Here is a 14,599-nt window from a genome sequence, read left to right on the forward strand (position 1 = left end):
GGAGGAGTATTTCAAGCATACCCTGAGGCACCTATGTCAGGGAAAGAAAAGGAAATGAACTGTCCTTTCTGTCAAAGGCTAACACGGAAGTGGAGAGGGAGCGTGACCTCAGGCCTGACTTCCCTTGATAAAGCCCCAGGGGTCAGGATTACAGTGAGTGGTTGCACAACCAGTTAGTTCAATGATTAATTAAGGCTGTGGTAACTGACACAGGTCCTGCCAAGTGAACATGACACAGGTGGACAGAGCTGAGTGAATCTGAAGAAAGAAAGAATGGAATTGTGTTATTAACGAGGAGATGTATATGAGATGGGGGTGTATGGAGCATTTTCTTTTCTCTCTGAAAGTCAAATGAGGTAAAGGAATTTCTGTTAGTAAAGAGACTTGTAAAGGTGCAATCTGGGGGTGGAGAGAGGGCTCAGCAGGTAAGAGCACTTACTGTTCTTGCAGAAGATCCAGGGTAGGTTCCCATAGCCGTGTAACGAATGGCCACTGTAACTTCAGTTCCAGGGATCCAACACCTTCTTCTAGGTTTCTATTTCTTTCTTTCATTGTGCCCGATTCACGAGACCCCAAAAGACCACCAGGAGTCGAGTCTGTTGCAAAACACATGAGGATCTTTTTATTGCAAGCCACAGCTTGGGCTCACGCGGCCTCACCTCCGAAGTGGTGCTGAGGTTAGTTGGGTGATTTAAAGAGTTCGGTCCCTCCCAGCATGCCCAAAGCAGGGGGATTCCTGCCTGGCAAGCATCTATTGGTAGAAACACAGAAGGGGATGTTGCATTTTGAACTGATTGGCTATAGGAAGGTCCCCAAACCATTAATTGACTAGCTTCCCTTGTTTGGCTGCCCTAGGGGAGAGGGGCTGTTTCCTAGCAACTGAATAATTAGTGGGCAGGAAAGAATGCGGTAAGGTAGGGCTAGTTCTTCCCCGAAGGTGGCCGGACATGTCTCCCCCTAGCCAGCCTTCGTTCAGGCTTGTGCTTTAAACTTTAACTACCCACTGATTTTTAATTCTTTGGTCTCTCCCCTTCTTTCTTCTTAGATTTATCTTGTGTGTCTGAGTGGTTGGCCTTATGCATGTATGTGTCCCGTGTGCAGGCCGGGTGCCCACAACGGACAGGAGAAGGCATTGGAGCTCGAGCAGCCGGAGTTAAAGGCGGTTGCGAGCTGTCACACGGACTGAACTTGGGTCTGCTGCTGAGCCATCTCTCTCGACACCAAAACACCCTCTTCAGATCTCCGCGAGCACTAGCAATGTACACGGTGCACACACACACATGCAGGCAACACACACACAACAGCAAACCCCGCGTCCCTGGCGGCTGTGCTGGCCTGCTTGCTTTGACATAGCTGTGCGCCCTTTCACAGCAGTAAAACTTTCTGTCTTCCCAGAAACACTTTGGATCCTATGGTCATTTTCATGAGAGTAATTTCTAGCACTATAAGACCTTGTCTCAAAATAAAAAGTAAAAAGACACCTGAAAGACAGGGATGGTGATGTATGCCTATAATCTCTGCACTCCAAAAAGCTGAGGCAGGAGGATTGCCTTGAGTCTGAGGTCAGCAGCCTGGGCTATTTTGTGAATTCCTAGGCAACAGAGTACGGAGGTGGGGGGAGGGGCATTTCTCCAATGCTCCTCTCTCTGTTCCCCAGGCACCTCTCTCTGATGACACTTTAGTTGTGTCCTTAAGGGTCAAAGCTTCAACTCAGATAGTGTTCACCGGAAGGTAGAGCCAAGTAGCACACACCTTTCCGTAGGCCCCGCCTCCAGCCGTTCCGGCAGAGGGCAGAGGCTCTTCAGACCTGCTGTGGTGAAGATGGCCTTGCGCTGGGGCATTGTGTCAGCGGGCTTAATCGCCAGCGACTTTACAATCATGCTGAGCTCGCTGCCTCCCTCGGAGCACCAGGTGCACTGGGAGACCCTGGGTCTGAGGGAAGGGGGAGCCTTGGGTCTAAGGGAGAGGGTCCCTAGCCTGAGTCTGTGGGAGGAGACCCCAGGTCTGAGATAGGAGGTGACTGTAAGAGAAGGGGACCCTCTTCTGGTCCCCAGCGCCATAAGAGACTTATTTTTCAGCTTGCTCCTCCTCTTCACCCCAGTCTTGTAAACCTGAGGTGCTTGGGGTCTGCAGGGGTGGATCTTTGCTGGCCTGGCCGTAGGCTGAGATTGGGCCACTCGTTCACTTAGACCTCTTTTTCCTTTTTTTTTGGGGGGGGGTGTTGGCATAATGTTTTTTTGTTTTTTTTTTTTAAATGTATACACCTTACCTTGTTCATTCAAATACTGATTTCTCCCCCACGCCACCCCCAACTCTCTGGTTTCAATTGGATATTGCATTGTGATACTCATTCTAAGCATCCTGTCTCAACTCTTGTGTAAACAGGACAATATAAAGCAACTAGAGACAATGAGCAGGGAAGAGCCAGAGGACAGGAAAGAAGGCAGGGATGAGTGGGAGGAGAAGGGGCGAGAGGGGAGCGAGGAGAGCGGAGCTGGAGGAGAGATCTTGGAGGACGTGGAGCATGAACCAGACCTAAGATTTCACAAAAAGCAAGTATAATGTGGGAAATCTAAATGTTAGGAAACTGAGGGCTTGGAGGTTTAGGAGGGAGTAAATATTGCCCAGCATTGTGTTCTAGGTTAACTAAAAACCCAGTCTCTGTGGTGATTTGGCTATACAGCTGCTGAGGATTAACAGCAAGCTTTACCAGAAGATAAACCAATAGTAAATATTAATCGTCACTTACAACAGGGGAGGAGGGGGCGGTCTTTTCCGAGACAGGGTTTCTCTGTGTAGCCTTGGCTGTCTTGGACTTTCTCTGTAGACCAGGCTGGCCTCACACTCACAGAGATCCGCCTGCCTCCGCCTCCCTGAGTGCTGGGATCACAGGCGTGTGCCACCGCCCCCAGCTCCTTTTCCTTTTTATTCAGAGTTTTGCCACATACCCAGGATGGTCTTGAACTCGTTATGCAGCCTAGGCTGGCCTGGACCCCAGGCACAGCCTAAAATAAATCTGGCTTTCCACCGTCCATGTCCTTCTGTCTGCCACAGGAGTATCTTCCCTAGCCATCTCGGAGGAGGCTATAACCCCCACTGCAGCCTCCTCCATTGCTTCCTCCCCATCCACCTTTGCTTCCACAATGGTCCCACCTTGACCCTTTGAATCTGACACTAGGTGGTGGCAGTGGCCGCGAGGGACCTGAACCGGGCGAAGGAGTTTGCACAGAAATACAACATCCCCAAGGCCTATGGCTCCTACGAGGAGCTGGCCAAGGACCCTAACGTGGGTGAGTGGCCTGAATGATGGAGGTTGGGCAAAGCTATCGCAGACTCTCTTGTAAGAGTGTGCCTACGGCTAGCCTGACTCTCCAGTGGCTTTGGAAAGGCTCCGGTTCAGCTGTGGCAGGAAGCGGAAGGAACGGGAATGCAGTTGGCCAGAGGCTGGCTGACCAATGTTATGCTGCTTGGAGGTCAGGCCTCTACAGCTAAGGCTGGGTCTTAAGCTTCTCACAGGCTAGGGGATCTGAGAAGGGTTTATGGACTTGTTTATTTTGCAGGTACTGCAGATGGAACCCAGGGCTTCTCACACTTTAAGCAAAGGCTCCATGGAGCTGGCCCAACACTTTGTTGCTTTTTTGTTTTTGTTTTCTGTTTTGTGTGTTTGTTTGTTTGTTTGTTTGTTTGTTTGTTTGTTTTGAGAAAGGGTCTCACTGTGTAGACCAGGCTGACCTGAAACTTATTATGTAGACCAGGCTGGCCTCAAACTCACAGAGATCTATCTACCTGCCTTGGTTTCCCGTTTCCAAGTGCTGGGATTAAAGGTGTGGGCTACCATGCCTGGCCTTTTTGATTCAGACCTCACTATGTAACCCAGGCTGGTCTCAGCCTCTCAAAAGCTTGGTAGTCTCTTCCCAATTAAAAGATTAGGATTGTATCCACTAATTTGTCCTTGAACATTATGGGCCAGGCCTCTTCCTGTGGGCAGGGCTGCCGATCTGATCTCCTTTCCTCTACCCTAGAGGTGGCCTACATCGCCACCCAGCACCCCCAGCATAAGTCTGCCGTGCTCCTCTGCCTGGCTGCAGGCAAGGCTGTCCTCTGCGAGAAACCCATGGGCGTGAATGCAGCAGAAGTTCGGGAGATGGTTGCAGAGGCCCGTTCTCAGGGCCGCTTCCTCATGGAGGTAAGCCTGGAAAGTCCCCCCTGACAGCCACATAGCACCACCTACCATTACTAAACATGGTTGCCCAGTCAACATGTACCCCCCCACACACACAAAAGGATCAGTATCTCTGTGCTGGCCAGGATGTGACTGAATCTACTGCATCTATTGAAGCCACAAACTCAAGTTCATTACTCCCCACTTGAAGGAAAAGTATTTATTTGGAAAGCAAGAAAACCAAAGAAGACAGAGGCTTGCTTAGGGGTTGTTGGTGCTCAACTTACCCGGGAGTCCCGGAGAGGTGTGTCAGGAGAGTCCCTGGAGCGTGCAGGAGCTCAGCTTTCTGTTCTCTGCCGGTTGCTGCTTGCTCTGTGAGGCTAAGGGAACCACGGACAGGAACGGTGACTCAGCCTCTTCTTCTTCCAGGAAAACCTAAAGGGTTCCAGGAAAAGTTAAAATACTGACACACAGAAAGGTCCTTTCTACTGGGGAACAGGAGATAATGAAAGGGAGCGACTTCCCGGATCCACCCCACCTCCGGGGAGGAAACAGTCAAGGCAGGGCAGTTTTTAACCCATTCCTTGGCTGGACTGAGATGCCATCTGAGGCAGTGCTAATGAGAGACTAAAAACTTACCACCACACTTCCAAAATTAGTGCTTTAAAAAACCCTTTAGTTATTCCCTTTATTTCATATGCCATCTGTGTACTTGGTGCCCACAGAGGTTAGAAGATGAGGTCAGATCTGGAGCTGAAGGGGCTTTGAGCCACCGTGGGGCAGGAAGGAGGCAAGCCTGGTCCTCTGCAAGCACAAGTGCTCCTAATCTCTGAGCCAGCCTCCAGCCGTGCCCCCTCCCCCCACAAATCAGTGGCTGTTTCTAAAGTCAACCGAGATCAGGTTTTTAATCCCAGCACTCAGGAGGCAGAGGCAAGTACGACACTGTGAGTTTGAGTCCACACTTTTCTAGATAGCAAACTTCCCGCCAGCTAGAGCCACACAGTGAGACCTTGTCTCAGATAGGGAAAAAAAATAAAAAGGGAAGCGGGGGGGGGGGGGGGGGGGAGAGAGACAACCAGGAGCCGCCATAGAGATGCTGAGGTGTAGTTCAGTGGACAGAGCTTCCCTGCCGCACAGGGTCCGTTCCCAGCACCACGAGAAGGAGTGTGGTGGTTCACTGCTGTCATCTCAGCGCTGGGAAGGAGGCCTTGGCTGTCCTAGACTCCATTTGTAGACCAGGCCGGCCCCGAATTCATAGCAATCCCCCTGCCTCTGCCTCCCTGAAAGCTGGGATTAAAGGTGTGCGCCACCCCCACCTGGCTTTCAACACTTTTAATCTCAGCTCTTGGATCTTTTTGAGTTCCAAGCCTGCCAGGGTTACAAAATCCTGTCTCAAAGAAAGAAAGAAAGAGGGAGGGGGACAATGACATAGAGACAGAGAGAGGTGGCGTGGGGGAGAAAGAACGGAAGAAAAACAAAAACAAAGAGGGAGGGAGGTAAGGAGGAAGGAAGGAAAGGTTGGGCTTACTGGAGAGTTACTATCTCAGTGGTTTCTGTTCTTCCGTAACCCAAGTCTCTGAGTTCAGGCCCACCTGCCCACCGTGGGCTGGGCAGTCCTAGAGCACTTAAAATCAAGACACTACCCCACAGGCCCATCTGATCTAGGCACTTCCTCCACTGACACTCACCTCGGCTACCTAGCTGGAAGCCAGTCTGGGCTACGTAATACCCTATCTAAAAATTAAAAACACTGAGCGGGCACGGTGGCACAGGTCTGCGATCCCAGCACTCTCGGGCCAGAGGCAGGCAGATCGTTGTGAATTCTAGGCCAGCCTGGTCTACAAAGCGAGTCCAGGACAGCAAGGACTACACAGAGAAACCCTGTCTCAAAAAAAGGGGGGGGGGGGCTTGGGACCCAGGTAGTTGGAACAGGAAAACTCGAGCCACAGCGGGGAAGGTCAAGATTAGGGTCCTGAGGGAGGTGTGGCTGAGTACCCCCTGATGTCCCCATTTCCTTGTGCTCACCTCTCTGGTCTGCAGGCCGTCTGGAGCCGGTTTTTTCCTGCTGTGGAGGCTTTGCGAGAAGTTTTGGGCCAAGGAACTGTCGGGGACCTGCGAGTGGCCCGTGCAGAACTTGGGTTTAATGTAAACAACAGTTTACCCCGGGCCACAGACCGGAGCCAGGCCGGAGGCGGCGTGCTGGACCTAGGCATTTACTGCGTCCAGTTCCTCTCCTTGGTCTTTGGTGCGCAGAAGCCAGAGAAGATTTCAGCCGTGGGAAGGATCCATGAAACAGGTACCCTCGGCTGGATGGCCGATTCTCCTGGTCCTTTGGAGAAATCAAGTTAGACAGCTGGAGGGACTTCCAGGCCTAGACACATAAGGAACTACCATTCCCAGAACTGTGTATGTATATACATGGTTTAAGCAGGTGGCTGCCTTCTGGGAAATGTAGTTCAAGGACTACCTCATCCATGGGAAGAAGGGTGGGGCCCAATGTCTCTGGCAGACAGAGCCCTGCTCCGAACCCCAACACTTTTCACCATGTGATCCCAGAGCGGATGGCTGAATCTTCTGTTTTGGTTTGTTTTGGTTGGCTGGTTGGTTGGTTTTTCGAGACAGGGTTTCTCTGTGTAACTCTGTGATGGCTGTCCTGGATGAGCTTTGCAGATCTGCCTGTCTCTGCTAGGATTAAAGGCTTGCACACCATGCCAGGCCCAGACTGAATCTTAATTATCTGCATAGTCAAATGTTGATAATAGGGGTGTTGTGGGAGTTCATGAAGAACTGAAGTAACTGTTAAGGCAAATGTCAGCAGTTAAGAAATATAGACAAATTGTGCCCTGAGGTGGTGCACCCCTTTAATCCCTGCACTCGGGAGGCAGAAGCAGGTAGAACTCTGAATTCAAGGTCAGCCTGGGCTACAGAGTGAGTGCCCAGAGAGCCAAGGCTACACAGAGAAACCCTGTCTCAAATAAACAAATAAAGTGTGTTTTGTTGTGGCATAGTCCTTTGCCCTTAGTCCTAGCTCTCAGGAGGCAGAGGCAGACTGATCTAGGTGAATTCGAGGCCAGCCTGGTCTAAAAGTAAGTTCTAGGACAGCCAGGAGGATACAGAGAAACCTTGTCTCGAATAAAACAAGGAAAAAGTTTTTATTTTCTACGTATAGGTGTTTTGTTTGCCCCTTGGAACTGGAGTTGCAGACAGCTGTGAGCTGCCATGTGGGTGCAGGGAACTGAACCTTGGAGAACAGCCAGTGCTCTTAACTGCTGAGCCACCTCTCCAGTGTCCTCTTTTTCTTTGGGAACAGTAAATAGAACCCAAGGCCTGAACATATTATTGAAGAGGCCTAAACATGGAAGTCTAAGATGAGCCCGCGCAGCTAAGAGACTGTCTCGATCAAATAAAACCCAGCGAAAACGACAAAACCAAAACAAGCACCCCACCCCACCCCCACCCCCCGCCACACAGGCCCTGTGTCCGGGTCACGGTGCGCTGGGTCTAACCCGGGGCTCCGCCCCAGCCTGTGCTGACGTGCGCTCTCCGTGCAGGCGTGGATGACACTGTCAGCGTGCTGCTCCAGTACCCGGGAGGGGTCCACGGGAGCTTCACCTGCAGCATCTCCGCCGCCCTCCCCAACACTGCCTACGTGAACGGCACGAAGGGCACGGCCCAGGTGAGAGTCACGGCAGCGTCCAAGTGCGGGGAGCCGGGTACTGAGACTGAGCGGCCTGCGCCCCCCAACAGCCACAGCAGCGGTGGGGGCCCAGAGGCCACGCCCCGCACCCTCAGGCGGAGGACAAGCTAGTTCTGGGTGAGGTTTGGCTTTTGGGGCTGGGAATGGAAGGCTGGCCTTCTGTCCTGCTGAACACCCGCTCTGCCACCGCGGTACTCCAGCTCCCAGGTCTTTCCAGCTGTGTTTGCTGCTTTTCCTATCCCTGGGACCAGATACCCGACAGAAGCAGCTGAACTGAAGGAAAGGTTTATTTCAGCCCAGGCTTCCAGGCCTGTCGGTCTGTCATGGCGTGAAGGCTGAGCCAGTTTGGTCTACAACAGTGGAAGCAGAGAGCTCAAGGGGGTGCCAAGTGTGGACGTGACCTCCCAGGCCCGCACGCCAGCCACCCACTTCCGCTCTCTGGTGCCTATGTACCACAAGTTCCACAACCTTCCAAAGCAGCAGCACCCGCTGGGAGCTCGGTGTACCAACTCCTGAGCCTCTGAACAAGTCAGGTTCTAAACATAATGCTAGCCATGCTTGGGGGTTTCCACTCGTATGTGTTATCTTTATTTTTCTCCCAAAATCTTTTTCTTCTTTTTTAAGATTTAGTTATTTATTATGTATACAGTGTTCTGTCTGCATGTATACCTGCACGCCAGAAGAGGGTGCCAGATCTCATTGTAGATGGTTGTGAGCCACCAAGTGGGAGCTGGGAATTGGACTCAACCTCTGGAAGAGCAGCCAGTGCTCTTAACCACTGAGCCATCTCTCCAGCACTGTGTGTGTGGTCTTTCCAGACATCATCTGTGTGTACCAGCGTTTCCTGGATTCCTGGAATGCTGTTGCCAGAAAGAAAGCCCATTCTTGGTCTGAAAGTGCGGCCCAGTGGAAGACATGGCTAGCGTCCACGGTACCCCGCACGTGATACCTAGCTGCCAAAGAAATGTAATCCTGCTGGGCCTAGAGGTACAGCAGAAATCACAAGTTCCAGACTATCCTGGAGCTTGAGGGATTTCAAGGACAGTCTGGACCACTCAGCAAGACCCTCAAAAATAAAAAGTACAAAGAGAATCTGCAGACACAGGGCAATGATCGAGAACCTACCTAGAATCGTCGAGTGTGGGGCTGTGGGCATGGCTCAGGAGAAGAGCACTTTTTTAGTTTGCACCCGATAGTGTGTTTGATCCCTAACACTTCAATTCTTTTTTTTTTTTTTTTTTTCTTAAAAAAAAAAAAAAGAAAGAAATCATGGGCTGGAGAGGTGGCTCATTGGTTAAGAGCACTGGCTGCTCTTCCAAAGGTTCTGAGTTCTTTCCCAGCCACCACATAGTGAGATCTGGTGCCCTCTTCTGGCATGTCTGTGTACATGCAGGCGGAACACTGTATACATAATAAATAAATCTTAAAAAAGAAAGAAATCATATTTATAGCAAGTCAAAATATAGAATAATTTGAGCCTTTCCCTGCCAGTTGTAGTTTTAAAATTGTGTGTGTTGCAGTTTCTCTGTTAACCCAACTAACACCCAAATATTTGAGACTGCACTAAGTTATTTATATGCCTTATGGCACAACTGAGCAGTTATTACTCTATTTTAATCCTCTAAGCTAGTGTGACTTTTTCTTTGCCAAAATCCCTGAGATTTTTGCACTTTCTGGCTTTCTCTGTCCAGCTGCTCCCTCCCGATGACTCCTGGACATCTGCCCATGGCTGAATTCCCTATTTCCATCTGTGTCCTCCTCCCCTGGCTGGCAGGAAGTCCAGCCCTCTTCTCTCCCCGGCTCATTGATTGGCTGTTAGCTGCTTTATTGGCATGCCGGGGGACAGCCGGAAAGCGGTGTTTACACAACACTGAGACTGGAGGTTCTCGGAACAAGGACTGCAGCCCGATTGGGGGAGGGGAACACAAATCAGCATTTGAATCTTTACACAGTACACAATAACGTTGTGCCTACCTTTCCCTACAACTTACAGGACTTTAGCCATCCTGCCCTCTTGTCCTAGCTCTCATCTCTGTCTTTCCATTCTGTCCGACGAGTGAGCAGCCGGCCAGTTTAGCTTGCAGATTTTCTACCGGATAAGAAGGAAGGTGTTGTATGGAAACTAGATATTTGTAATCACAGGCAGAGGAATCAGAAATCCAAGGTCAACCTCAGCCTCACAGAGAGGGCTACATTACAGCCAGCCAACTAAAAATAAAATAAAATAATAAATAAAATAAAATAAAAACCAAGTGTGGGAGCCAAGATTGATGCTCCAGCCTGTGGTCCCGCCACTGGAGACTGTGGTATCAGCCCTTATCACTCGGCTAAAGGAGCCTCTCACCCTCACGTCTAAGGTTGTTTTGATTCTGGGTAGACAACAGACAAGTCTTAGTGTGACAGGACCGTTGTTAAGCAGCAACCTCTTCAACCCCAATCCAGGCAGGAGGCAGGTCTAACCTCACAACTGAGTGGGAGTAGATGCTTAGGTCTCAGGTGCAGAGCTGGTCCTGGCGCATCAACAGGCATGTGTCCCGCAAAGCCCTCCAGACCCTGTTGACGAGGGCTGAGTCGTCGCTTGTTGTCTTCCTCCAGATTCTCCAAATGTGGTGCCCAACCGAGCTGGTGGTGAATGGCGAGCGTAAAGAGTTTCCTCCACCTGTCTTCGGGGAAGGGTACAATTTTTTAAAGGGGCCGTGCATGAGTTATGAAGCCAACCACGTCCGAGAGTGTCTGCGCAAGGGTGAGTCCTGGAGGACCGCAGCCTGGGGCGAGGGCTGAGGGGGATGCCGAGGCCCGTTCTACCCTGAAGCACAAGCAGCTATTTAGAGCTATGTTTCCCAGGGCACCAAGGGACGTCCATCTTCTCAAAGCACCCCGCTTATGCCAAGGGAATTGTAGTCTCCTTGGTGGCTGGGGTGTGGGTTTTAGACATTCTTCCTGTTCTCTCTCTTCCTAGGTCTTAAGGAAAGCCCTGTGGTTCCTCTGGCAGAGAGTGAGCTCTTTGCTGAAATCCTTGAGGAGGTGAGGAAGATCCTCGGAGTCACCTTCCCCCAGGATAAATGTTGATGAGCTCCTGGGGTGGACATGGCAAATAATCCTTTTTCTGCTTGGGCCACCCTGACTTGACCCTCATTGCTTTGAAGTTATTTTTGCAAAACAGCCCATGTTCTCAGGCTGAAAACCACTCCCTTTCTGGATTTCTTAAAGTCCTTTTGCTTTTGTTCTTACTGTACGCCCAGGCTGTCTTTGTCCGTCCTCAAACTCACCAGGGTGCTGCTCTGGGAAGTACAGTTTTCTGGGGGCTGGAGAGATGGCTCAGAGGTTAAGAGCACTGGCTGCTCTTCCAGAGGTCCTGCGTTCAGTTCCCAGCAAACCATCTATAATGAGATCTAGTGCTCTCTTCTGGCCTGCTTGGATGCATGCAGGCAGAACACTGTATATATGATAAATACAATATCTTGAAGAAGAAAAAAAAAAAGAGAGAAAGAAAAGGTTTTCTGGTACCACAGTCACACCATGCAACAAATCTCACACAAAAAAATCTCTGGATTTTATTGGGGAAAATCCAGAATGGTGGCCAACTTTGACTGGGACAGAGACAGCATCGGGCTGGGCAGAGGGACAGGTTTTTCTAGGGTCTTTGTGTTAGGATTGTGCAGAGAAGCTCCATGGTGGGTGTGAAGGGTTTGTTAGGCCCATCAGGAGCCTAATAGGCTCAGCAGGGGCTTAACTACCAAAAGAAGCACTTAAAAGAGACTCTTGGAGATGGACCGATGCAAATGCATGAGGTTTTATTTTTACTATTGCGCAATAGGGTCACCCCTGCAAGTCAGCAAGGAGCGCCCCGGGAGACAAAGACCTTAGGTTTTTAAAAGGCAGAAGGCGGCAATTTAGGATTGGAGGAGGTGTTCAACTTTTAAAATAATTGGTTGGTTCTGGGCATTCTTAGGTCCAGTCAGTCCTGCCGTAAATATCTGATCTCCAGGTCAGTTTGGAATTTCTTGCCACATGAGATATAGCCACAGTTAAAGATGGGAGAGTTAACTAATTTATCCCATGTCTAATTCTGAGGAATGGGGGTTACAGGCTTTGGATCAAAGGTCAGGAGCTATGCAGGAGAAGGATTGGGGTCATTTGGCCCGGTTTTCAAACAAAGCCCATTTCCCAGGCGCCAATCGGTGATTTACTCTTCATTTAGTAGGCATCTCTGCTTGTTCTCTTTCTTATCTCTGCCCTCACAGATGGCTAATGGCAGGAACTTTTACATTCCTCGGCTCTCTGGAGAAGCACTAAAAGGCTTTAATTAACATAGGCCTAAAACTGTAGGTTATAAGGCAGTTAAAAGAAACATAGGTTACAAAGTTAGTCTGATTCTTTCAGGTTCACAGATCATACTGTTTTATTAAGGGAAGGGAGGGGAGGGTCACAGAAGCCTTCTCTGGGCAGGGTAGGAGAGAGGGGAGGTGGTTCGAGTTCTCTTATGAGATGACCCAGAGCATGCGCAGGTGGTTCCAGGTGGCCAATGGGTGGTCCGCAGGTGGCTTCACAGATGCCTGGTTCCTTGGAGCTGACTGTAGAGATGCCCACTTACAAATCCCAACATTCCTCCCTTTTTGTTTTATTAACAGAGAGTAGCTAGGAAGCAGTGATGGTGGGCATGGCATAGGGGCGACCTTTGCTCTTCAAGCTACTTCCTGCTGATGAGAGGCATTGTCATTCTCAGAATATAACTGATCCCTACCATCAGGGTTGACTGGAAGGTCATTGTCATCTGGTTCTGTGGGCAGAGGTCCATAATCCTGTAAAAGTAACTGATTAAGGGTTTGGTTGGAGAATTTTTGCATTTGTCGTCGGAGGAATGTAGAGAGGACATTAATAAAGCAGGGTGCAAAAAGCAAAAGCAGAAAGACAGCAGAAGAGGTGTGAGGAAGGGCAGAATCCATTTCCAAATGGGCTTCTCAAAGGCCCAAGAGCTAGGGGCCTCGAGCTGTTCTCTTTTATTTTGTATGTATGTCTGGAATTGTTGGATTTTGTCTTTTACTATACCCGACTGGTTGACATAAAAACAGCATTCTTCCTGGAGGAAGATGCAAAGGCCACCTTAGTTGTGAGGAGATTCAGTCCGTGTCTGAAAATCTGAAAGTGTTGCTGCCAGCGAGTCGATCTGTCCTTGGAGAGTTAGTCTTGTCTGAGCCACTTGCTGAAGGTCCTGGATGAACTAGGAAGAAAGCTGATAATACAAAGTTAGCGCAGTGGCTAGTCCTGCTGTCCCGGTTCTGACAGCTGCCATGATTCCTGCAACAGCCAAGAGAGGCAAGGTTTGAATTGCACTCTTATCCTGCTGGGCAGCTGCTGAGTCCACGAACGGGATTGGTAGGGGCTCCTTTTCATTTATCACCCCCAGCTCAGGGAAGAGTGTAAGGCACTCTAGGAATTGAAATGGGTTTTCATTCTTGTCCTGAATGACCCCCTTCTCTTCCTGGGCTCTCATATTTATATCCTCAGAGCCCTAGAGCACGCCTCTCCCCTTGCCCTACGGGGCAGGCCATTACCAGCTGTCAAAGGCCACGCCCCGCAAGAGACAGTTATCAGCTGTGGACATACTAAAGCCCAAACTAAAATTCCACATTTGGGATTAAAACAAAAACATATTTACATAACATAACTGAGTTTTTAAAGAAACCAAAACTTCCATTACATATTCCCCTTTTTGTTTAAAAATGACTTTTTTCTAATATTAATAAATTACATACAATAAGAACATTAGAATTATCAGGTAAGAATTACATTTACAATGTACAGTCCATTTGTATTTGGCATTCTTGGAAAAAAGTACAAGCATGGTGGCACACGCCTGTGATCCCATCACTCGGGGAGGCGGAGGCAGGCAGATCTCTGTGAGTTGGAGGCCAGCCTGGTCTACAAAGCAAGTCCAGGAAGGCAAAGGCTACACAGAGAAACACTGTCGCAAAGAAAAAAAAAAAAAAGGAAAAAGTATTTCATTATTTATCCTATCCTGGTGAGTCCAAGTTCTGTACCTAAATCACCTTCTTATATCAACCTAAAACCTAAAAACATCTCTCTAGCCCTTAAAACATCCTTTTAGACCTAAAACATTGTCTTGGTTCATAAAGAACTAAACGAGAGGGCTCAGTGGTTAAGAGCACTGGCTGCTCTTCCAGAGGTCCCAAGTTCAATACCCAGCAACCACAGGGTGGCTCACAGCCATCTATAATGGGATCTGGTGCCCTCTGCTGGTGTGCAGGCAGACATGCAGGCAGATTGTTGTATACATAATAAATAAATCTTTCTTAAAAATTGTACTAACCTATGACTATCTAGTCTTCAGCCCCATCAGACCCTTTAAAAGGATTTATATGCCCTTGATTTCACATGAATAAAGGCTCGAGCTTTCTCACTTCAAGACACCTGAGAGTCGTCATTTATCCCCTGCCGGGTCCCGTCTCATTGGGCCTGCCGTTTAGCCTGCTGGGCCTGGGCCTCAACAGGCCTGTCTTGGCCGCAAGCCAACCAGGCGTTGGCCTTGGCCTGCACCTCTGCCTGCTGAGCACAGCAGCTTGACCAAGAGCTGTAACACTTAGGGGAGCTTCCATTGACACTGGCGACCTCCTGTTAAAAGAGCTAAATTGTAACACTCTGTGGAAACCCTTTCCCCACCCTGGCTTAGTGCATCCGGGCCTCACCCTAATGTGCTCTGGCTGCCCTTGAGAACGGAA

The 14,599-nt window shown here is 49.6% G+C and overlaps 1 protein-coding gene and 1 long non-coding RNA gene across 2 annotated transcripts in view; one reads left to right on the plus strand and one right to left on the minus strand.

Annotated features, from left to right (window-relative positions):
• LOC129681620 (uncharacterized) overlaps positions 1–6,246 on the minus strand; it is a 13,643-nt gene extending 7,397 nt beyond the window's left edge. The window contains exons 1-3 of the long non-coding RNA XR_008720864.1: positions 6,188–6,246; positions 4,450–4,597; positions 440–596 (exon numbers count right to left, since the gene is read on the minus strand). This is a non-coding gene — a long non-coding RNA (uncharacterized LOC129681620). The remainder of the gene's footprint in view (positions 1–439; positions 597–4,449; positions 4,598–6,187) is intronic.
• Dhdh (dihydrodiol dehydrogenase) lies at positions 595–11,094 on the plus strand. Its single transcript, XM_055613639.1, has 8 exons — positions 595–677; positions 1,046–1,911; positions 3,179–3,290; positions 4,023–4,186; positions 6,203–6,458; positions 7,714–7,838; positions 10,455–10,602; positions 10,819–11,094. Exons 2-8 carry the CDS (start codon positions 1,822–1,824, stop codon positions 10,926–10,928), a joined length of 1,005 nt encoding a protein of 334 aa, XP_055469614.1. The 5' UTR covers positions 595–677; positions 1,046–1,821; the 3' UTR covers positions 10,929–11,094.
• Positions 11,095–14,599: the final 3,505 nt, after the last annotated feature.

Source organism: Psammomys obesus, unplaced genomic scaffold (assembly GCF_907164565.1).
Source record: "Psammomys obesus unplaced genomic scaffold, mPsaObe1.curated_primary_1811, whole genome shotgun sequence".
NCBI classification, from domain to species: Eukaryota; Metazoa; Chordata; class Mammalia; order Rodentia; family Muridae; genus Psammomys; species Psammomys obesus.

What these genes read in the sequence shown, in the direction of transcription:
- Dhdh (XM_055613639.1), top strand. Translation starts at nt 1,822, where the DNA reads ATGGCCTTGCGCTGGGGCATTGTGTCAGCGGGCTTAATCGCCAGCGAC. An exon ending in GCACGAAGGGCACGGCCCAG is followed by an intron (nt 7,839 to 10,454) that starts GTGAGAGTCACG and finishes GTCTTCCTCCAG; the next exon opens with ATTCTCCAAATGTGGTGCCC. An exon ending in CCGAGAGTGTCTGCGCAAGG is followed by an intron (nt 10,603 to 10,818) that starts GTGAGTCCTGGA and finishes CTCTCTTCCTAG; the next exon opens with GTCTTAAGGAAAGCCCTGTG.